This window comes from Ambystoma mexicanum, chromosome 3p (genome assembly GCF_040938575.1).
Source record: "Ambystoma mexicanum isolate Mex_15411 chromosome 3p, UKY_AmexF1_1, whole genome shotgun sequence".
NCBI classification, from domain to species: domain Eukaryota; kingdom Metazoa; phylum Chordata; class Amphibia; order Caudata; family Ambystomatidae; genus Ambystoma; species Ambystoma mexicanum.
In genome coordinates, this window is record NC_090925.1 from 918,625,902 (window position 1) to 918,649,357 (window position 23,456).

Below are 23,456 nucleotides of genomic sequence, written 5' to 3' on the forward strand. Positions count from 1 at the left end.
GTATACCTGGCAGAAAGCCCTATTTAGACCTAATCACACCATTGTTTGAAAAGTCTTTATATAAGCAAGTGAGATTAGGGATTCTCCCTGTGGCTGGCGTTACGCAACCTTGGAAAGACTTGGAATCAGATTAATGTGTTATGTGTAGAGCGGCAACAGAGTCAATGATGCATTTTATGTTGATTTGTGTAAAAACAAAGTATCTGAGGTGTAAGTACCTGAAGCCAATACTGAACGAGGCAGGGATAAGGGACATCAGACCAGCTATTATGTTTTTGCGGCAGAGCCTACAACCTCATATAGTTTTTGCAACTGCCCGATACATCCACAGGTCCTGTCTGTTAAGGAAGAAGCTACTGAGTCCTATTGTTAATTGAGCACAAGATCCCTGTAATAATTGCTGGAGGCTGCGAGTAGGGCTCTCCTCTGTTTCTTATTTTTGAAGCGTATACAGTTTATATATGAATTTTAAAATTGTAGTTTCATGAATGTAGTTTATGAATTGACTTGAAGATTTTATATTCATATAAAAGTGTGTTGATTGACATATAATTATAAGCTAAATGGTATTGAATGTTTAACCATTTTTATTTTATTGTGTTAAACCTCCCACTTTAGTTTGAGTAGTGTTGTCTGTGCTTGGCATTATTTTTGATTAAACTAATAAAATTAAAGGGCAATTCCATCACAACCTGCTAATTAGATTCCCCTTTCATAAGATTCAAGCAAAATGCATATTGTGCCAAGCTGGATCAGTATCCTGACCGGTAGCGCCTACTCTCCAGTGCACAGAGCAGGTTCAGAGATCACAGGTGCTAATCCGACAGCTGCAGTGACAGCCAATTCATTTAAGATATGCACCACTGTTCCAAAAACGTCATAACTACAAGAATGCTATCCTTGTGGCATGCTAATCGGTAAATATAAGCTATACCCATGTTTGAGGAACGGTGGCTAGCATCTCCAATTATCCAAGCCACATCAATTTATCATACATGTCAGTTCTGAGAGCCCAGTTTAGCTCAGTCTGAAGGGATTATGTGTAGTGCCCCAGCCATACTATCGGCTGCTGCCTAAAAGAAAGTAGCCCTTGGGGTTGTCTCTCTTTGTTAGAAAGGTTCCACCATCGTGTTTCTCATTGCCTTGATCTGTCCACTCCACTTCCTTTAGCATGGGGTGATGTCAGAAGGCAAAGTACACTTGTTTCAAGAACAGGGATTGGACCCTGAAAGCAGGTTAGCTATTGTCCAATCAGCAGTAGAATTTTGCCTTTAAAAGAATGGATCTCCCATTCCTTCATAGATTCACTTTTGGACAAATTCATACAGAAAAACGAATTGGACCACTGTTAGTGGATTTATCTTTCCAAAGTTCTCTGCCGGTGAGGTGATGACGGAGTGCCCAAGGAAGAGGCAAGTTCCATCCCCTGACCATCCCCATGGCACAGTAGGGGTCAATTGCTATTGAGACAAGATCTGCCTCTCTGCCAGCCACAACAGTACCTAGGAACTCACCGTTTTGAAGGAAGCCTACAGTTGTGTGCCAGCCTCTCCCATGTCTGGGAGCCTGAAAACAAGGACTAATCTGCTCCTTAAATCCCTGAATTGGGATTCAGAGAAACTTGAGAATCAAGAAAACCAAGATCCATTTATTTGTCGTCAAAGATACAAGCTTGTTCGACCCAGTCGAATCAACAGAACCCTCTGGTGCTGCCTTGGCGTTCGACCGATCTTCATACCATTGTTTTGCGCCTCAAACCAGTTCGCTGCCATGCCAGCTGAGCGTGTCATTGCCCTGGCTTGACGCTCATCATTGTACTCACTGCATTCGAACCACCTCTTCGAACTGCCAGCATCTTTGTTGCTGAAAACCATGGACAGTCGACCAGACGCCGGGGATTCTTCGAATGGCAACCTTCCAATGCTACACTAGAGCCACACGACTCAAGCACATCCAGTCACCAGGATCTTGGCTGCTGAACCGACTGTCAAACCGACCGTTGTGGCCAACAAGATCCACACTACTTCGCACCACAACAAACCTCTGCTCGACCCCGGCTGGACAACTGCGCCCCGTCTGGAACAATGCAACAGAAGATTTTGAGCCTAATTTGAACTGCACTAACGGTATTGAGAAGCCTGGTTGGACACTGTCAAACTGTCAAGAACCGCAGAAAGGTATTGTTGACAGCTAACTGCTCTCTTGTTCCACATTTGGACCCTAGAGACTGGTTAGGTCACCTTTATACCCTTTTTGCACACAAGGACATATCCTTTTAAATAAATGGGGGTTTTTAATTGCCTTCAACCCCTGATTCATTAGCCAAAGTGCTGCATCTTGCTATATTTGCTTATTCTGTGTTCTTTGCCCAGAGGTGGGTTTTGTGTAGTGTTTTTCTATTTAGTTATTTTTGCAGATGGTATGTTTAATTAAAGTACATATATTTTATAGAACCTTAATTGGACGTTCCCTTCATTTTGGACTGTTGTACTATTGCTGTTTGGGTTGCTACTGGATCAAATTCACATCCCTTTTGAGAGTATAGCCTTCCCTCTGCCCATGTTTCCACAAAAGGCAAAGGAGGAATATCTCTTAGCTGGGCCTGTTTTACCTTTATGATTGGGATCACTCTTGTTTTGTAGCAGTTTGAGAGCTGGGTAAGCACTTTAGCCACTACTCACCCTTGTACTCTTGGGATGCAGAAGTCATTTCGACACCCACTGAGTATACTTAAGTGGGAAATAGCCCCTTTTATGGGTTACCAACTGTTTATGTATAGCTTTAGATTCTGGTTTTGCCTAGTGAGCTACTACTAACTTCCAATGCATACATGTTTTTCTTAATAAATAGCATATTTGTATACATCTGTGTGGCCATTCAATTATTTTCCAACTTTATTCATGTCAGCTGTACCTGCCACCAAGCCACTTATCTCCTAAGTTTAAGCGTTAATGCTCAGCCTACGCTACCAAGATAGTTTGGTTACACCGAAGTGTGAAAAGACCTTGCAGGTCTACTAGGTGGGCGTGCTTGCACCCTACACCAGTGTTGGTGCTGAGAAACTTTCCTAAAGTGGCAGAGAGTGACATTGGATCAGTCTGCGTTGCTGAACATGGTGGCGGAGATAGATTAGCGCTGCTCGCCTAATCCTGTAACGGGCATCACAAGTACACATGTAGGTGCCTCTACTCTGAAATATGACAGCTACACTGTACCTGCAGGCAGTAGTTTGGAGATTATGTTGAACAAGTGGAAATTGTGGATTGCAGGAGGGAGTGGGAGCTCTACACTAAGCTCACAAAACACCATTACTTAACAACACACAAGTGTAATTCACATCAATGCTTTAACTGAAATGGGTCTTGTGAAGCAAGTGTGGCGAACGAGAAGGAGGAGCCGGAATAAGTGGTGACCTATTCAAGAGTATTTAACTAATAATAAAAACGTGTTTCTAGCTCTACTACTATGATGGACGTTCCCTGCCTAACAAACTAAACGTAAGGTAGCTTGTCAAAGTCCAAAATAAATAGTCCTTAGTTCAAACCCTATTAGTTAACTGGCCCTACAACCTAGGAAAAATATAACAAACAAAAAAAGGAGGCCAGAGCAACAGCCTCTGTCCTTGGCTTCTGTCTGGCCCAATCATTTGGATCACTTTTTCAGGAAGTTTTAAAAGTTCATCAATTTCTCACAATACAGTCTTCAACTTCCCTGCAGGCTTTGTATGTTAGATCTTAAGTCAATATGCTTCCCTCTTTCCAAGAAGAAAATGTTTTCTCAATACAATCCCACCATTTCTGACTTGGTGCTTGACAATGTTTCTGTCTTGAGCTTAAGGACTGAAGCCTTCCAGGTTCTCTCTCTCTCCAGTTTTGCTTGTTATGTTTCGTGTTTCTTGGGCTCCTCAAAGTCCCCTGGCCTTCTGACAGGCTTACTTTAGCGGGGCCTCGGCGGGGCATGTGACAAATCAAGGCAACTCGTCAAATCTCCCCAAGGGGGAGCACCCCGAAACCCACTCCTGTGAGGCTAGGTAGGTGAGCCCTCTCTTCAACACCCTCCCTAAGGGTCGAGGCAAGTGGGACCTCACCGGGAGAGACTCCCCCTTAAGGAACAAGGATTCCTGTTCCTCCCGTGAGGAACTCCCTGAACCATATCACATGATGTTATATATGGGACTGTCTCATATATCCAATTTTTATTTATTTATTTATTGAGCATTTGTACGGCACCTATACAGCAGAAAGTGTTTCCAGGCAATTTTTAAGACTTGCTAGAAAAGGAAGATAACATGTACTAGCAACAAGGGAGTCGACTCTTTAAGTGAAAAACACAAATCCACTGGGACGAGTGGATTTAAGGAAGAGCATTCATTAGTCCCAGAGAGGGAGGCGAAAGCGAAGAGAGACTATCGTATGCTGGAGCAGGGGAGCCCTGGTAAGGTTACGCTAGCTAGAGACGGAACTGTGGAAGCCACAAAGGGGAGGCTAGCTGTTTGGAGTGAGAAGGAGAAGAAGATCCAACCCGACCGGGCCATAGAACCAGTGCTGGCATGACCACAAGAGCAAAGTGGTGGGCAGGCTAACCACCGCTGAGAGGAAGCTTCTACAAGTAACGCAGTTCCCCAGTAAGGCACACCAAAGTCAAGAAACAAGCAGAGCAGCGTCCATTGAAGTGGCCGTGAAGTGACGAGGAACGGGAAGCTGAGAACGCTGGTAGATGCCCAACCTGTAAGTGCCCCAGAGTCATTCCCAACTGACAAGGAAGGTAATGGGGAACCTGGGAGGAACGGAAACCAAGCGGGAATCATGAACATTGAAACTTACAACAATAGAAATGAGGAAACGCGCCACAAAAGAAATGAGAAAAAGTGGGAAAGCCCATCTGATGAACTGGAACTGCATAAGTGAAAGAAAACGAATAGTAATCAACTCTAAAACGGAAACCAACAGAATTGGAAGTGAGAAGAGTTTGTTGATTAACGTCAACTGCCTGAGTGACAGAGAGAGAATAATAATTAATCCTGAAAGGGAAACCAAGAGAACTGCATAATAATTAATCCGGAGAGGAAGAAGAAGAGAATTGGGAAAAAGTTTGAAACACATCTCAATAGACTGAGGAAGGCTGCAAAGCCTTTATGATAAACAATTTACAAGACAGTACATGACTTTCCTGGAAGTAAGGGACAGTTAACCCTGAGTCAGAAATGCATGTGTGGTATGCAACAAAGACAGAAGATTAGGAACTGGAGGTCTGAGAAGCCTTCCTGACAAATAACTTGCAAGAGAATACAGAGGAGAGAAGGGTGTAACCTATAAGGATAGAAGAAATCACATAGAGGGCTTGTCGGTCCGGAAACAAGGGTGCTGGTAAACTCACTGGTACCCTTGTTTCAGGATCGGCAAACTACATGTCTACCTGCCGGGGCCGCTGCGCCCGACCAGTCTGACCCTGCCGGGCGCAGCGGCCACAGTAGGCAGACCGTTCACGGAAGCGCCAGCACCGTTAACAACGGTGCCAGCGCTTCAGAGTCCCCACTCCCATAAAGTCCTATGGGACTCTATGGGAATAGGCACTTCCATTTTACCGGCGCTGACTTCCCGGCCTGCCAGACTGGGAAGTCGGAAGGGCCATTAGTCAGGTGGCTGGAACAGCGGGCGGGCGAGAATATACATACTCTGCCCACTGATCCATTGGGCACTGGGAAGTCGGTGCCAGTAAAATATTACGAGTCTGGCGGCAACCCGCCGGTAGTACCGGCAGGGTTACTTCCAGACTCGTAATGAGGCCCACCGTCTTTTATTTTGACGCAATATACAAAAAAAAACTTTAAGATTAACCTAAAGAATCGTCCAAAGCCAAGGAAAGGTATTGCACCAGAGAAAGGCAATAGCCACAACCTGTTGACAGAATATAATGAGCTAATATGGGGAGTGACTAAAAACTATTTGGCGATTGCATATTGAAATGAAGTTTAAGGAGAAAAGAGGCCTGTGCAGAAGCACCCATCAGGAAAAGGAAGCCATTCTCCTATCCTTAATTTTGGTTAACAGTAGGGTCAAGTAGTATTCGTTTTTGGATGGTGGACTCATTCCTTTTGGACATTCCAAGACGAGTGACGAGCACAGTAGTTATTTATATAGGCAGGGAATACCCCATAGTGATAGAGATAGTTAGGTTTTCATACCATCATTTAACAAATTAATTGTAAAGATGTCCTCAGGGAGTCTGCATTCTTCTTACATCCTCCACAGGAGTCTTCCCGTTCGGGTTTATCTGCATCCCGCAACCCTTGTGACTTTCCCATCATCAAATAACTCTCTTCACCCCTATCAACGACGGTACCTCTTCAGGAGCGTTTGCTTCCCTTCTGCTGCCTGGCTCGGCAGCTAATGCACTTCTCATGCAGAGGTCAGGGATCCAATCTCTCCACTGCAGTCTGGTCTTAGCATTAGTTAACGGGCCCCAGGCTCACCGAAGCTTCAGTATAGTCATGCTATCATGGGAGAGGTTGCTTTACCCTCTCTATTTCGGCCTTGGCTACTTTGCCTATCAGGATGCTGGCTCTGTGGTCTAGCTTGGCTCCGCCCCTCCAGGACGTCTTCCTGTCAGAGTTTTGCCTCTGCTTAGTGGTTTTATATACATCATCACAAACAAAAGGGGTGTGTCGTTCCTTTTTGGTTGTGGAGTTCAGGCAGGATCCAGCATTATGTGAAGCCAAAGAAATCGAAGAAATGTCACTGCCAGGAGACTCCACAATAAAAGTAACAGTCTTTCAGATTCATGTGTAGACGGATAATGTACTTTAGACAGGCAGTTCCTAAACGGAATGGAAGTTCTTGTCCTCAAGAGGGGAGTCACTCCAAGTTAGGTCCCACTTGCCAAAACCCTAGGGAGGTTCTTGCTGCGTGGGCTCACCTCCCTCGCCTCAAAGGGGGTGGCTCCCCTCTGGGGAGAAGGGACGAATAGTCCAGATCCATCACACAAGGCCCAAAATGTGCACTTGCCACTGACTAATAGTTGGCTGCTGGCCAGTAACAAATGGTGTGATGCGCGAATGTGGAGAATTGAAGGGGCAAGTCATTTTTTATACCTAGCTAAAAGCTTGAAACTTGAAATTGGTCCTGGTTATGAAGTTGTGGTGTAGTGCGAGTTAAGGATCAATTTATGTTGTGATGAAGTGCATTTGTATTAGGGAAATGCTTAATTTTGACAGTTTTTGTGTACCTTAATTCAGACATTCACAAAATGTGCAAACAACCTTTTTATAGGTAGCCGTTTCCCAATGATGATATATTTATAGTGATTTCAGACTCAGAAATCCAAACATGAATTAATGTATCTTCATTTATCTAACATTAGCGGACATTCCACAAGACGCGCCTGGATGAATGTATATAGGGGTACCAATGACGATCAAACGAGCTAGGGAATTCAGCAATATATTTTCTACCATGTATTTCTGATCAAATGTTCAATGCCATTAGACTATTTTGAAATAGAAGATCAATGAAACAATAAATATGGCAGCTCTCTAATGCCACACGTTGGGGAAAAGACAGAAAGACTAATAAGAGGTTTTCAAAAATACCAATATTTTGGCCAGCACATTTCCACAGTTGGTGTCATAGGTTTGGTTCTTGAAAGGTCAACAGCAACAGCATTTACCATGAAAGAAATGGATCACTTGCTAATATCAATACTGAAACATATGCTTAACATATATTAACATAAGGAAAACTTACATCTTTTATGGGAAGGTGCTGTCCTGCAGGGATGAGGCTGCATGCGCCCTGCTGCCAAACCCGGTAGGATATAAAAACAAGATATGTAAGGCATATATTCACATTTGTTTAAATCAATTGTTGAACTTTGGGAAACAAAGACAATCACAAATTGTTTGGTATACTATGGCTTTCACGCCCTGGCAGGGGACGGGGGGGCGGACATGGCCGGTAACGGCCCGCCAGCCCGAGCTATGGTAGGCCTGAGTGAAGCAAGGGCCTCAGCAAGGGCTATGGGCGGTTACCGGCCATGGCCAACCCTCAGCCAGGGCGTGAAAGCCATTCACACCCCAGAGTTCCTCAGGGGTGCGAATGGCTTTCTTTTCTTTCCTCTGGAGATGGTTACCATAAGCAATGCCAATCTCTGAAGGGAAAAAAACAACAAAAGAAACATTGATGACCCCCACCATAGGGAAAAGGCACTAAGCAACTTTTCCATTTCTATGGCAGCAGCCGGAGGTGAGTGGGGATGGAGCGGGCAGGGCTTTGTCGTCACCCAGGGAAGGCCCTCGGGTGGCTGAATCAGTGGGCAGAGAATGTATGTTCTCGCCCGCCCGCTGTTCCAGCCACCTGACTAATGGCCCTTCCATGGGTGTGAAATAATGAAGAAGCCTGCTTGTATACCATTTTATAAAAGCCATAGTGTGCAAAGATTGAATTTCTAACCAGCAGAGATCTATGTATGTTGCCATTCCCCAAATATTACATTACACTAGAAAAACATACTGGTTCGTGTGAGGTATACAGCTGACCCCTCCCTTAAAAACATAAAGATCTGAATTATTCTCGGCTAAATTAGATGTTCTTTAACCATGTAATTGCACAGTTGTTAGAGATTTGACAAAAGGTGGGATGTTAAAAGGAAAACTTTATAACAGATTTGCAATTCGCTACACCTTAAGAAAACATGTTAAAAATACAGCGAATTTACTGGGGTAAAAACATGCATAAGTAAAAGGCAAACAAAAAGAACAAGAGCAACACAAACCAAAAAACTAGTAGAAGACCACTCCTAAATGCTCATTTATAACTTTCACTTAAAAATAACTCCCAGAAATGCCAATATTAGGATGGTGTACAAGGGGTGGCAAGAGAACGTTTCTTGATCATTCTGTGTTGGGGTTGTCTCCAACTGTTTGAGTGCGGTGATCATGAAAATAGACCCTTATTGCCATTAATGTCCACTTCATATCTTGTAGTCTGTAGATGGTTCTTAAGATGATATCTTGGCCATCTCATCTAGCCATATTTGATAGTTAGGTAGATCGTGTTAACCCCACTTACTGAGAACAGGCCCGATTTTGCAACCAAGAATGCTGATACTGTTGAAATGCACTACAATTAGGCAGATCATGCAATATTACAGTGCATGCTGCTAAGGAATGAGGCACTGCCGCTTAAGTTAGTTTACTATAGGCAGTACAGAATGCTAGATGTGGGACAAGGACGGGCGACTCCAAACTATATGTGTTATATTAGCAGAAGGATTATCAAAAAGTAAACTTTTATTTTTTGTTTGTTTAGATTTATTTGAAGAGCAGGTATATCAATTCCTTACAGAAATGACTTGCGGGCGTGGTGCGGGCTGTTCTCTGCAGGCCTGGTTTTGCCAGTGTTCCTGGAGCAGGAGGAGGAGCCGGCACCATCTCTGAAAAAAGCTACTGGTGGAGCAGAGCAGACTGCTCCCTACTGTTTGCCGCTTTTACAGTCTTGGTATTCATCTCCCTCTATGGCTCTACTGCTGCATTGCTCATCTGAAGTTCCAACAGTTTTCATCACACCTTTTGAACAGACTCTTGAGCTCTTTTTGAGGCACATCATCTATTGGAGGGGTGTATCCACATTATATCTTGCTCATTCTGTGGCTGCTGCTCCCCATTGCTCCCCACAGACTCGTGTCGGAAGCAGCAGTATTGTTACAGTGTGGCTTGACTGAGTGGCAAAATCAGAGGTTTAGGGTCCACTTCCTGGGCTTTTGTTGATTGATACAACCCTTACGTGTATTGGAGCCTGTATTGGATTTAATTCTGGGTGTGCAGATCTGGTCATACGAGTCTAAAGTGGACTGATACAATTGTGTTGCCCTGGGGCCTCCGGATATCCCTCAGTGGGGACTCCAGACTCCTGGAATCTTGGAGATCTTCAGGACAAGGAGCTATTGGTGAGTTGTTGGCAGCTGTCTTATTATGAACTATCCTTCAGCCTCAACTAGCCTGAGCACAACTGGGAAGAGTGAATCAAGCTAATTGGACCTAGAGCACAGTTTGTGCCTGTTAAGCCGTTAAGAGTTCTATTAAGTATTGTATTGTAACTATTATTCTTATTCTTGTTGGTTAAACAATGACTTAAGTTCGATGTAAGCTACAACACCCCCTCTCAAAACATGTCAAAAAGATCTGAGAAGCCATTATTATAAAGAACTATTGAGTTATTGGCTGCTGTCTGACCCAACCACACCAGACCAGTTTATACCAAACCATATCACCTCTTGGGTATTATGTACTCCATCATAACAGATGTTTGACTGTGTGCCTTGCCTTTGAGCCATGCTTCATTATTTGTAATCCTATTTGCAAGGAAGTGTGGAGTTCTTGATGGGAATGTGACTGGCATTCTTGTACCCTCTATCTTGCTCTTGTTGATCTGTGTTTATTGTTTTAGCTAGCTTTTGTTAGACCCAACAACCAATCTAGCTTGAGTTCAAGTTTGCATTCATACTTGAACACTTATTTTGGCCATAACGTTCGGATTGTTTTTGTTATTGTATTGCTGTGGGCTTATGTGAATTCTTTTAACCCTTTTATGATTTGCATTTTATTTTAAAGAAAACATACTTAAAGAATAACTAAACGTAAAGCTACTCTTTGCTTAACACCATTGCACTTATCTAAGGTTTCACTAAATCTATATCTGAAGCAAATATTTTAATTAAGGAGATTGAAAACGTTCTGCTTACCATTGATAATCCCTTATCTCCACCTTCTGTACTAGCCCCTACATTAAAGTCTGGTAACCAAACATCTGAGGTAAATGAGTGCACCTCTAGCCACCTGGTTTTACCATTCAAGCTGTTATACCAAAGCAACAGCCCCAACCCAACTCTGTCCACACAATCTTACCCACCCTGTATGAGCGTTTGGCCATACCAAGGGAAAGTATTCTGATATTACACTAACCCATACCTTACCTGTACCTAAGGTTGTTGATGAATTTGCGACTTATGATATTGATAAGAAAGCGGGCCAATGTGGTGGGCGCTATTTTTGTATCCCTGCCCAAGTGTATGAAATACCTATGAGTAACAATTCGGAACCTACTTCTATTCTTGTAACAAAATCATCAAAGCCAAAGAAGACTATCTTATCCCCAACTTCTCACGATAAACCACTTGAAAACAGATTCTCTGTATCGAAGATCTATTTGTGCTCACTGGTACACTTAATGAGCCGGAAAGACCTCCTCAAGTGGTTGCTACAACCCTAAAATCTACTATCAACAGCCAATCTGCGGATAGTGAGGAGGTAATAAATAGACTAAAGACTACCCTCTGTCCCAATGGCGATTACAGAAATATTTTCTACAAAGGGGGCCAGCACACTTGGGTCTAATTTTCATATATTACAGCTGTCCTCTTCGACATCTATGCCCTCTTCGACATCTATACCTCACGATTTATATAGTAATCTAACGCCAATGAAGTAATCTCTTCAGCATGGTCTCAGGCTGTTAAGGACAAACTTATAGTGTCGCCATCAGAAAATAAAGTATTACCGACAAATTACTCTACTAAGCACGATAAAACCAGTACATCATATCCAACTGCTGTCTCTGTGTCACTCGAAAGAAAATGTGGACGACCACTGATATGATGACCAATACAAGTTCCCACCAAAGTATTATTAATTCTAGGCTCAAACCAAAAGCCGTCACTGTGGCTTCAACCCTGAATGTTATTTCAAGGTTTAAGTCAAACATTTCTGATGTATTATGTACCAATAAACCTGTTATGGAGTCTCTTGGAAACCAGCCTGACATAAGCTGTCCAATACAATAGATACTTTCCCTAAGAAAAAAGTCATGAATTGCTTTTTTAATTTATCTGGGAAAAATGATTCCTTGGTCATTTTTCTTTGCAGGATCTCAAAACGTATACAGGGGCAATTTGAAGAGAAGTCATTTTTATGTAACAAGGTTACCCACTGGATGGGGTGATTAGTAAATGGCTTATTGGCAATAGAATACCATACTCTTCCTCCCTAAAACTCTTCAGTACAGATCAGGAAATGTCCAATATGTCTACCCGATATACAAAATTGTTCTACCTCTATTAATAACCATGCTAATGAAGACCCAATCATCCTAGAATTACACTTTTGGATTCCCTACCCAATAAATTACCTATGATGGATTCATTTCCATCCATGAATATAGGTAACTCAATAAGTCCCATGTTAAGAAGAATTAATTGTGTTAATATCCTGCTGAATAGGTAACATTCATGCTTCATACTTATATGATTCTAATACTCATCTGGCACGATGAAACATCTTGCTATTCTTTCCTGGAATGTAGCTGGCCTTAAAAACAAATAGTCGGATTCTGACTGGTACAAATGTGTCTCGGATAATAGTATCGTCTTACTGCAGGAGATGTGGTTAACAGAACGAGTTTACACTAATCCATACATGACCTTCTTTACACCGCATCCAGAGGTCATAATTCAGGATTCCTAATTACCTTTGTATCCACTGCCTTGGGTGCTCTGATGAATCCTGCAGAGTGCTCACAAAGACCCTATCTAAAGTCTCCTCCCAGGTGGCCAGGAGAAGGCAGCCGCTACCTGATCCTAACCCTGGGGTTGATATTAGCCGGGAGGATCACCAGGGAGGAGAAGGGCCCCAAGGGAGTAGGAGGGCGCCTTTGGGTAAGACGCAGACTTTGTCTCCCTTGAAGGAAGAGATGTCAATGATACTAGAATCCGTTGTGGCTTGTTGCCAAAGTAAGATTACTTATACTAAAGGTATTCACAAGGGGAGTGGCAAAGCTTGCCCTAATCAGGCATTTATTAGACACAAACCTCCCCCTCATAAAGTTGTTCATATTTATAATGAGAGGAACTCTTGTGGTGCCCAAGAAGAAATTAAATGTGAATGCCAAATAATGTCCATCTCAGATTGCAATAGAACTAGCATCCCTTTGATTTCAAAACCATTATTGACTCAATTTAAAGATCCTCCCGAAGCCATGATTAATAATAGAAGTGAAGTTAATTCATTTAAAAATGATGTGGAAGAAAAAACGCTAATTGGGACATTGGGAAATCCAAGTACCACAATACCAGAAGTACTGGGATGAGGAAGATGGATCTGGAGGCATTGGACTGCAGGGCAGATCGTAATGATTTCAATGACCCACACCTGAGAGGGACAAAGGAGTATAAAGAGCCCCCCTCAGGTGCAGACCGGTAGGACTAGTAGAAGCAGTAGCAGCATTTGTTGTGGTCGTGATTGCAGTAGTAGTAGCTGTTAGGGAGAATTCTCTGGTAAGGCTAATTTCCCAAACCTAGTGAGTCCCCCAGCAGCTTTGCTGGATTTTTGGGGTTTATTTTTTTCTCCTGCTAAGAGTGAGACTCTTTTTTTTCCCACTCTTAGACATGATTTGAGATATCCTTTGACTTTGTAATGTGTTTTATGGGCTATGGGGTCCTTTACTCCATAGGGTTTCATGTATTTTTGGTAAGTGTGTTACACAGCACCCTCAGTGAAGTAACACAGGCGTGTCATAGTGACCCCCAAACATAGACTCCACACCCTGGGACTGACTACTGTCTCCCAGGGCATGTAAAGTCACCATTGACTTTACTAGTCTTAAATTGTGAACAGAACCAGTACAAACCATCATATTGTGGAAGTACTGGTAGCGGTAATTAGATTGCCCCTTGGTGAGTTTTTCGAGGGGGCACTATGCAGTCCCCCCTCGTCGAGTTTCTGGCTGGTGGCAGTGGTTACCACGCGAAATATTCCACCGGAATATTTCCTATGGGATTTTCCCATTCATTTTAAACGCACCACTTTTTTGGTGCAATGTTAAAGATACCACTGGGTTATTTATTTAATATTTATTCACCGGTTGGGTCTTTTTGCCAGGACTCGGTTTTAAAATGGCGTTTGTGTTCATCTCTGTAAGTCCAACCCAAGTCAAGCCCTTGGTTCCACTTTTTGGCGGGCTTAAACACAGAAGCCTCCAAAAGTGGTGCCACTCTGTCTGGGTCTACAGGATGTGTGGGAGGGGGGGTTTAGGCACCCTGGACTCAGTTGCCTCGGCAACTCAAATCGCACTCTTGTGTGATTGGCCCAGTGGTGAGCCGCCCGGCTCACCACTTAGCATGTTTGAGTGACAGCTAGGACTGATGAATGGGGGTTTTCTGCATAAAAGCAGGGCTTTGGGGACTGGAACTTCAGAAGTCGCCACAGGAACAAAGAATCCGAAGAGGGAGAAGCTGAGCTGACCTGCAACGACGACACCACTGGTGGAGCCCGGCTGAACCATATCACCACTTCCCAACGACAGAGAAGATCTTCATCCCGGAGAGTCTTCTTCCTCTGAACTGGTGGGGATAACCAGTTCGCCCTCTTTTTCGCCTTCCTGGATCGTCTCGTGGTCGAATCGCCCGTGCCAAGCACCCCGGCGGCCCGGATAGCCACGCTTCACCACTACCGCGAATAAAAAGGGTAGTACCTTTTAACTGGGAAACTCCGCGGCTGGTTTCTTCCATGGCAGTGCAACGACCTCCAGCTTTCCTCCAGGTCGAGACCTTCTCTTCCCCTGGACGAAGCACCGACTTGCACCCGCTGCCAGGAACAACTGCCCCAGCTGGAGCTTTCTCACCATTTCAGGTACTGTGTCCCGCCTGGTCTCCCTTGCAACAGACTGTTCAAGGTGTCCCGTAAATCCTTGACTTTCTATGCTGGGGTGACTTGGGACCTGCTAACTAACTTTTCCTGAACTGATCCAATCCTTTTTGAACTATCTGCAAAGACTCTTTAAAGTACTATTCAACTGTGTGATCTTGGACACATTCCGTCTTGCTCTCTCCAAGAGTGGGCCTGGACTATGACTTTCTTGCTCCTCAGTACACTCTGCCTTTTCTGACTTGCTCTGGTTCTCTTAAAGTGTTGGTATTGTGTATTTTCCTAATTCTGCCTTTTTCCCTCCCTTTTTAACTAACTTATTGGAGTGCCATCTTAGGTTAAGCGCTCACCCGTGTCTTCAAATAAGTGGTGTTTTAACTAAGACTTGTTCAATAAGTAATCAGGGATGTATATATATTAATAGTGACTGTGTTTGAACTTCCTTGCCATATTAGTGTTAGTGTATTTTACAAAGTGTGTTTTTAAATAAATAATTATATACTTTCATACCCAAGCTCTGGTCAGTGTTTGCTTGTGCTACTGTATTTTGGTACCAATCTTGTATACTCTATATACTGTCTAACTCTTCTTGAGAGAAGTCTGGCTGCTCAGCCACAGCTACCAGGTAAATCTGGGTGGTACAGGCTGCTACCAATTGGGTTTACTGCCAACACCTGTAGTCCTAAGCCTTTTGCAGTGGTCCCTAAGGGAACTGCACAGGTTTCTGCCTAACACTAGCAGAAGGAGCAAAAGTGGAGCACTGTTCGTGACTCCAGATTGCAGCAGTAGCCGAGATTGAGGGGCAGGAGAGACAACAGTGCCACCACGTGCTGGAGAGCAGATGCCGGTTTTCAGGAGGGTCTCTGCCCTCAAGCATTATGTCTGCAGAAATTGGGCAGCAGGAAGCGTTGTCACAGAAAACTTTCCCCGTGAAGATCTGTTGTGCAGAGGCTGCGCAGCGGTAAGCAGTAATCCTCAACGCTTTCCCTGAAGTAAAGTGTGCTCCGGTGGCAGGCAAGCCCCTGAGCCCTCCCGGAGCAAGGAACGCTCTTCTCCGGACTTGCTCAAACTGCACAGAGCAGGAGAAAGCACCCTTCCTGGGAGTGGAAAACAGAGACAGCCGAAGGCACGGAAGCAGCGGAGCGAGCGGATGCGTATGCAGCACCTGGTGAGTTCCCTAGTTGGCTGTGACCCCGGAATGCTCTGTGATCGCCCGTTGACCCGTAGTCCTAATTTTGAATACTGAGCTAATGTTAAGAGGCAGAAGTGGAGAATTGGGCCTAATCTTGCATTCCAAAATAAGGCTTGTCAGCTAAGGTGGCAGAATAAAAACATTGGGGGCAATTTTAATTCTGGAGATTAAAAACACTATTGCCTAAACCAAAAGAAGGCAACAGGAAAAGTCCTTTACAACAACCAATATTGCCCCAACCCAAATGGGGCAATTACGAAGAACAAATGTAGACCTTATTGTTATCAAAAGGAAGAGGCAATAATTAAGAACGATCCAAACAAGCATTACCTAGATACAAGAAGAGTGAGGGTGATAAGAAGCCATTATCATAACATAATTGAGGCAAAGGTTGGGAAGCAAACAGGGCAGAATAGCTGCCCCCCTGATAACCCATATCTTGGAGGAGAGGAGTGCAATCTGCTTAAGAGGTAGCACATACCAACAGTGAAATCAGTAACATCAATGTGTTTTATGTTCACCCAACAAAAGTAGCCACAACTGAAATGGTTGTTATTGATTTGTTGAAAATACAATACTTTATTGTAGCAGAAGGGCTGCCCTACTGATCGCCAACATTCAGCACGAGAGAAGCATAATCTGTGTTTCATGTGGCATGAACAACACCAATGTGGTTCACATCTTTACAGACAAAGTGTTTTCCTTTGAAGTTGTTGAAAGGCAAAATACTTTGTTAAGTTGTTGCCAAATGAACTTTACCACAGAAGTACTTGCAGTAGAGTTAGACGTTTATGGTCCTGGCAGGCGAATATACCAGGGAGAAAGACATTGTAGAGTTAGACCTGGCAGGTGAGTGGACCAGGTGGAAGATATAACAGTACTGTGCTGTGGTTAAAGATTGTGAAGAAGAAGAAGAAAAAGAAGTGTTAAAGACACTATTTTGAATCCTTGTTGCACCATCCTGATGAACTATTTATGTTGCTATCAAGGAACTGTGGAAGTATTTTGGCTCTGATGAAGAGATTGTGTTGAACTTTTTGTTATCCATTCCCCTCCTTCCCACAGAAGCTCACTGTCTCTAGAGCTCTGGTTCTCTCTAGGCTGGACTACTGCAACAGCCTCTTTCTAAATCTTCCTGCTTCTACTCTCCGCCCTCTGCAATTTATCCAGAACAGAACTGCAAGACTTGTCCTTGGCCTCAAGCCCAGGGATCATATCCCTCCAGCACTGAAATCTCTGCATTGGCTCCCATTGGCTGAAAGGATTAAGTTCAAGACCCTCTGCATTGTCCACAAGGCCTTCTGGGGCCTGGTGCCTCAATGCCTCCAACTCTCTCTTCCTAAATACCTTCCTACTCAAGCTCTTTGCTCCTCCACCTCCAACTCCCTCAGGGTCAGTTGTTTCTCCAAGGAACGAGTTGGTGGTAGACCTCTTTCTTCGGCTGGGGCCTCCCTCCGGCAGAGCCTTCCTGCATCTCTGAAATTTGAGGAGCACCATCTCTGGTTCTGGAAGCACCTCAAGACCTTCCTCTTTGCTTCTGCCTTCTCTCTTCCTCTCCCCTGCTGTTTTCCTGTTTTATACTGCCCTGGTCACCTGGCTACCCTCTGATTTCGGGCCCAGGTCCCTGCCCGCCCAGTTGCACACCCGCACTGCCTCCCGGCAACCCTTGTACTAGGGTCTGTATCTGTAACCCTACAGTCCCCCTACCTGTACTTTTGGACACCTGCTGTCTGTACTTATCCTTGCACCTGCCACCTGCTGGCCGCACTTCTTTTTATTGTTTTGATCCCATGTACAACACTGCCACCTCCCCTTTCCTCTGGCACTCCCCCCCCCTGCACTTGCACTTGCGCTATCTCTACATCACTTGGCCTAGTAAGATCGTTGCCTCTGTCCTCCCTCTGTTCTCCCTTCCTTGCCTCGTCACGCCTTGAAACACTTGTGTATAGGTGCGTTACAAATGCCATATCATATCAGTGGAAAATACAGATTTGCTATTTCTGTTGGTTCTATTGGGAAGACCCATTGAAAGACTTGTGGAAGCGAGAAGAACATTGTTTTCCAGAGCTGTGTTATACATTGGAAATTTCCTATTTTGAACTTTGGATACAACATTCCCGCTTTGAATCTGGGGAAGGGAACATTACCCAGGTCACAGGGAGAAACAGTTAGGAAGTATATGTTTGATACAACTGTGGATTTGTTATATTTTAAATTGCCAGACCTCCCATTCATATGTTTATTGTATGCATAAGTGTGAAGGACAGATTCCTTTTGTTAGAGTGTTACCTTTAGTTATTTTGAGAGGTAGGGAAATTCTCTTTAGGGTAGGGACAGTGAGGCATTTATCAAACTCTTTTTAAGTTAATAAAATGGCATTTTAGGAAAACATTTCACAAAGTAGTCCGCCTCACATTTCTGACCCCTCACAGTGCTAAGGTTGCTGTTTTAACCCAGTCCACTTGTAATATTCAAGCACAGAGTGTCTCATTTAAGGGTGGTTCAAACAACTTAATTTCTATAATGACATACATAAAATTACACCAATAGATTATCTAAAATCCAAATATGATTCTATAATCTATAGTTCAGAAACCGAAGCCACGATTTGGAAGCTTATCCTAATAGTTGGTGATTTTACAGCCCGGATTGGCTTACTGGAATGAGCAGATATAGATCTCGAAGAATTTGAGGCTGGGTCTACACCGTCAACTTTTAATTCTTCCTTTGTAAATTTGCAAGGGAAAAAACACACTCTTTTTTTTGTTGGACCTAAAACTGATTACTTTAAATGGGCGTACCATCTTAGATACTCCAGCCAAGGGCACTTTTGGAGGGACTCCTATAGCTAGATTGGAGGATTGGGCTACAATGGTCAACTTTCAGGTTACAATTAGGGCAGAAAGTGGCCATTTCCCTCTCGGCATCAAAATACTTTCTTCCTTAACAGTAAATGCTTCAACATTGTTTTCTTCCGCGATATATGCTCTCCACCGCCAATGGAAGACTTCTAAAGTAGTGTAATGATTGGGGAGAGGAGTACGTCAATATGATTTTTTATCTAGAAAAGTTTGGAATCTTAGCATGCCTTTCACTTGAATCATCACCCACCCAAAGTATTGTCAAATGTACGTCTATGAACGAGGCAGTGCAGTCTGATGTCTTGTGCTATACAGTCTAATCACCTTAATGTGCCTCAGAAAACCTGATTTAATAAGGATTGTACGCCAGCCAAAAGGCACCTATTATCATGCCTAAAGGCCGACTCTGAACAAATCGGATATCAAGGCCAGATCCAAGTATAGATCGGACCTAGCCATAGCTAAATCAGAGGCAGAAAAGCAGCTATGGGATCAACTCTTGCTGGCATCCACTTCGAAAGATGTTGGACCATTCTGGAGACTGGTAGCCTCTGGCTCTGATGTAAATAGCATCTCTGGTTCCTTGCAGGATAATATCCCTGGCAACACGTTATATAATCAATTTGTGGAAGTATATGGTCAACACAACTCCATTAGATTCCCATGCCATGGAAATAAGTATATATAAATGATCCATTTCCAGAAAACAGTTAGCTTCCCTAGAAGAACCAGGGCCCGATGGTGTTCCAGGTGACTTGTACAAAACAGATAAATGTATTTGCACAACGTTATTATGTAATTTCTTCCATGCTGTACTCCTCTCAAAGCAGTTGCCGCCGTCTTGGGTTCTCTCTAATACAATCCCCATTTTTAAGAAAGGAAATCAAGAACTGCCCAAATGCTATAGACTTAAAGCTTTGACTGATATTTCACTAAAATTGTTGGACAAGTTTCTACTTGAAAAACTGTCGACATGTGCGGATGACATTAACCTAATTTCCAACCTTCAATTAGGGTTTTGTAGCTCGTACGGCACAATCAAGCAATGTCTAAATCTGGTCCTAATCATGGACAAGTACTGGATTGCTAAACAACAACTATATTTGGCCATTCACTGACTTGACACCAGCATTAGATAGCACTGACAGCTCAATGCTATGGGATATCCTCCTCAAACTACGTACTTAGAAGGAGCTCTTAAGTCTTTTGATTCAACTTTATAGTAACACTAATGCATTTATTACTTGTGAGGAACCCGAGGGCATCCTCCCACCTACTCCCCTTGGATCCTCTTCTCAGGGGGCCACGGAAAGCAGTCACTTTTGGATACTTACCCTGGGGGTGGATATGCGAGGGAAGATCACTCTGGTGGAGGGTCCTTGAAGAGTGGGGAGAGGATGTCTTCAGACGTGACATGATATGCCCCTTTGCCTCGTCAAAATGCACCCTGCCCTCCCCCTACCTTTGTAGGTTGTTTTCAATCTGCCCCTCTTTTACACACACCAACTGTCCCACATTCATTTGCTTCTGGGACTGCGACGAAGAAGAGACAACTAGGAGTAATTCAAACTTCTATGGGAATGCACCACTCTGGTACTGAGACGAAGAAGAGGATTGTAAATCACTACTACCGTGGTCAAGCATGTCCCACTAATTGGGGCCAGGCAAAGGACTTACACGTGCAACCAGATGAAAGGATACAGGTGTATATAAAGAGAAACCAGCAAATGGCAAAGGGAGATCTGCCTAGGGCGGAAGAGCTGCATGGGGCGAGGGAGCTGCCTGGAGGAAGCGTAGCAAGCCAGTACGGAGAAAGCCGAGGAGGCGCCGTTGGAGAGGTTACCGGGCGCTGCAGGAGAGCAAGAAGGATGCTGCAGCACAGGCAGGCTGTGAGAAGGTCAGGAGCCCTGCAGAGTCCAGTGCTGTGTGTCGCCCGCTGGAGTTGGGGGACGCTGAAGACTCCTGGGTGCTGCCAAGACCAGCAGGAAGCTTCGGAAGAGACGAGCACCGCTCATCAGAGCTCCCTGCGAGTGAACAGGGAGTGAGAAGCCAGAGAGGAGAAAGCCGGACGCATCTGAAGGAGCTGCAGGAGACCGGTGGGTGACAAAAAGGGAATAGTCACACCAGGGCGCTCCAGGGGATAGGCTTGGGCACACGAACGTGACGGTCAGATGAAAACTAATGATAAGAGGGTCGGGAGAACGAAGGAAAGATTTATGAATGGCAAACAAGCTACAAAGTATATTATGCATTATTAAATACCCAACTGCTTTACTAAATACTGAACTAAAGACAAGTTATGTAAAGTATGCAAAAGCACTGCACGAGCGGAATGAAAGGCGGATGCATTTTCAAATACAGTAAAAGCAAATATAAAAGCAATGATGGACAATGTGAAAGTATGAAGCGAATGAAAGCCAGTGACAAGGGTCTAAGAAACGATTGAAAAGCAAATGATAAGCACTGTTGTGTAGTGTGAAAGCAAGGTGGTGACCAGGAAAAAATCCCAAGAAGTGAATAGTGTGAAAGGCACCTTGTGGCAGAGGAAAGAAGCTGCCAAAGATAAAAAGGAAATGCAAAGTGGACAATTGACATAGATTTAAAGGTGAGCTTGTGTTGGCAAGAACGTCTAGTGAAAACAAGTGAATACAACAAAGGGCCAAGGGTTATCAGTTGCGTGACCTGTAGTGGGTGGGCCATGTGGTTCAACAACTGTGCTTGGACCTAGTAACCCCCTACTTGGAGTGAACCAAGGAAAGGTAAGCTTCTGAAGCTGTTGTGCATATCAAGTATTGAAGCGAACAAGTTGAGTGAACTATTGAAAAGCCTGGAAGGTTATAAAGTTGATTTGGTACACTTATTGAAAGTCAAGAGAACTGGCTGTGTTGAACTTGGGGAAGGGAACCCCGAGAATCTTTCTAATTGTGTTGAACTTGGTGAAGGAAACCCCAAGCTCTTTTTGTGTGGCACTGTTTTGAACTTGGGAAAGGGGCTGAAATGCAAGTTCAGAGCTGGAAGACGCTCAGAACTTTGTTTGGAACACTATTTCCTTTGGTGCTGACATCCCTACACATTGTTTAGTCTTAGTTGTGAGGCCAAGTATAGGTTTTGGACACAGCCTGACTTCAGTTGAACTTACTGACTTGGACTAGCCTTAGTTTCTTTAGGTAGGGAAATCCCACCTTAGCATAAGGCTAGTTAGGCATTACACCATACTGACATTTAAGTTAATAAAAGTATTTGAGTTGAATATTGAATCTGTTGTCTGTATCTTGCTTCATTATGTCTTCATATACCTTTGGCAAAGAAGGTGCCAAAACAAACAATTTGCCTATTAATCAAGGTATCCAGGAAGGTTGCATCCTTGCACCACTATTGTTTAATATTGATTTGAATGGCCTAGAAGATTATCTACTTATGCGCACCTTAGATATACCTCATGCAGCTGGAAGATAGATTTTTTGTCTATCCTAAGCAGATAATGCTGTATTGATAGGTCATATTCCGGCTGCCTTACAAGCTCTGTTTGGTTATAATAACTTTATGTCCATACGGTAATGGAAAATGTCATCGAAAGTTATGGCCTGCACAAACAGGATGACAAAATCAGTTAATTTGTATATTGAAGGTCAAGAATTGGAGAAAGTAGAGAACTTTGACTATCTGGGGTTTAAGATTTTCATGTTAAAATAATTGGAATCCCCAAGTTTGGAAAATAGCCACAAAAATGAAACAGGCATGTAGCGCTACACTTTACTAGGAATCATGGTGGGGGTGCAATAGGCCCTGCTTTAAATGGTATACGATGCAAAATGCATGCTGTGATCTTGCATGATATGCAAGTGCTGTGTGGACCATGTCTTCGATGAAACAACTCGACATAGTTAATTTTTGAGATAACTATTCTAAGGGTTTGGACATCAACAGCCAACAAACTATTATACATAGAAGCCCAAATAACACCAATTTTGCACAATTGTATGTTAATGCCAGCTTTTTTGTGGTACCCAATTTGGTTGAATGACAATGCAACCCTAAACAAAGACATTTTATTGGGTATTTTGAGTCTTAATAAATGTAAAACAATGAAATGGTTAGTACTCTTAAGAATCTTTTCTCAACTATTGATATGGTAGATTATTTTTTGGAACCAACCTCCATTACAAAGGTTAAAGGTCAGTCAAAAAAGACTTACACAGATCTGAATCATGCTCTACTGAGGAATTCATGTCAACATAAATATTCTGTAAGAGTCTTCCTGCCATATTTGTATCAAACCCAGTGCTACATTACATTGTTTTGACTGAATCAGTTACCGTTGGTAACGAACAAAGCAAAATGGTCAACGGGCGGTGTACTACTACACAGGACTCTGGTCACCTTTCAAAGGTTAATGGGCCAAACCTCCACCCTTAATCCTCTTTCTGCAGGGCTTATATCGATGATATAATCATTCATAGTAGGTCATGGGAAGAACATTGAGGAAAGCCAGGCTCACAGCAAACCCAAAAAAGTGTCACTTGACAAACCCAAAAAAGTGTCACTTGGCACAGTCAGTCAAGTATCTTGGATCTTTTGTGGCTAATGGGCTGGTTCAACGCCAAAGTGAGAAGGTGAAAGCTGTCCAGGAAACTCCAGTGCCCAGAACCAAGAAAGATGACAGAGCCTTTTTGGGTCTATTTGGGTATTAGCGGTCCTTCTCTCATGGCTC

General features: G+C 43.5%; 1 protein-coding gene across 6 annotated transcripts in view; it reads right to left on the minus strand.

Annotated features, from left to right (window-relative positions):
• LOC138581113 (uncharacterized) overlaps positions 1-23,456 on the minus strand; it is a 399,583-nt gene that overhangs the window by 129,291 nt on the left and 246,836 nt on the right. For 4 of the 6 annotated variants that reach the window (XM_069652198.1, XM_069652197.1, XM_069652195.1 and 1 more), the window contains exon 6: positions 7,743-7,793. The exons of 1 other annotated variant lie outside the window; for it this stretch is intronic. In XM_069652198.1, coding sequence (XP_069508299.1) covers positions 7,743-7,793 — 51 coding nt within the window. The remainder of the gene's footprint in view (positions 1-7,742; positions 7,794-23,456) is intronic. One more of the 6 variants, XM_069652196.1, reaches the window with a different exon arrangement.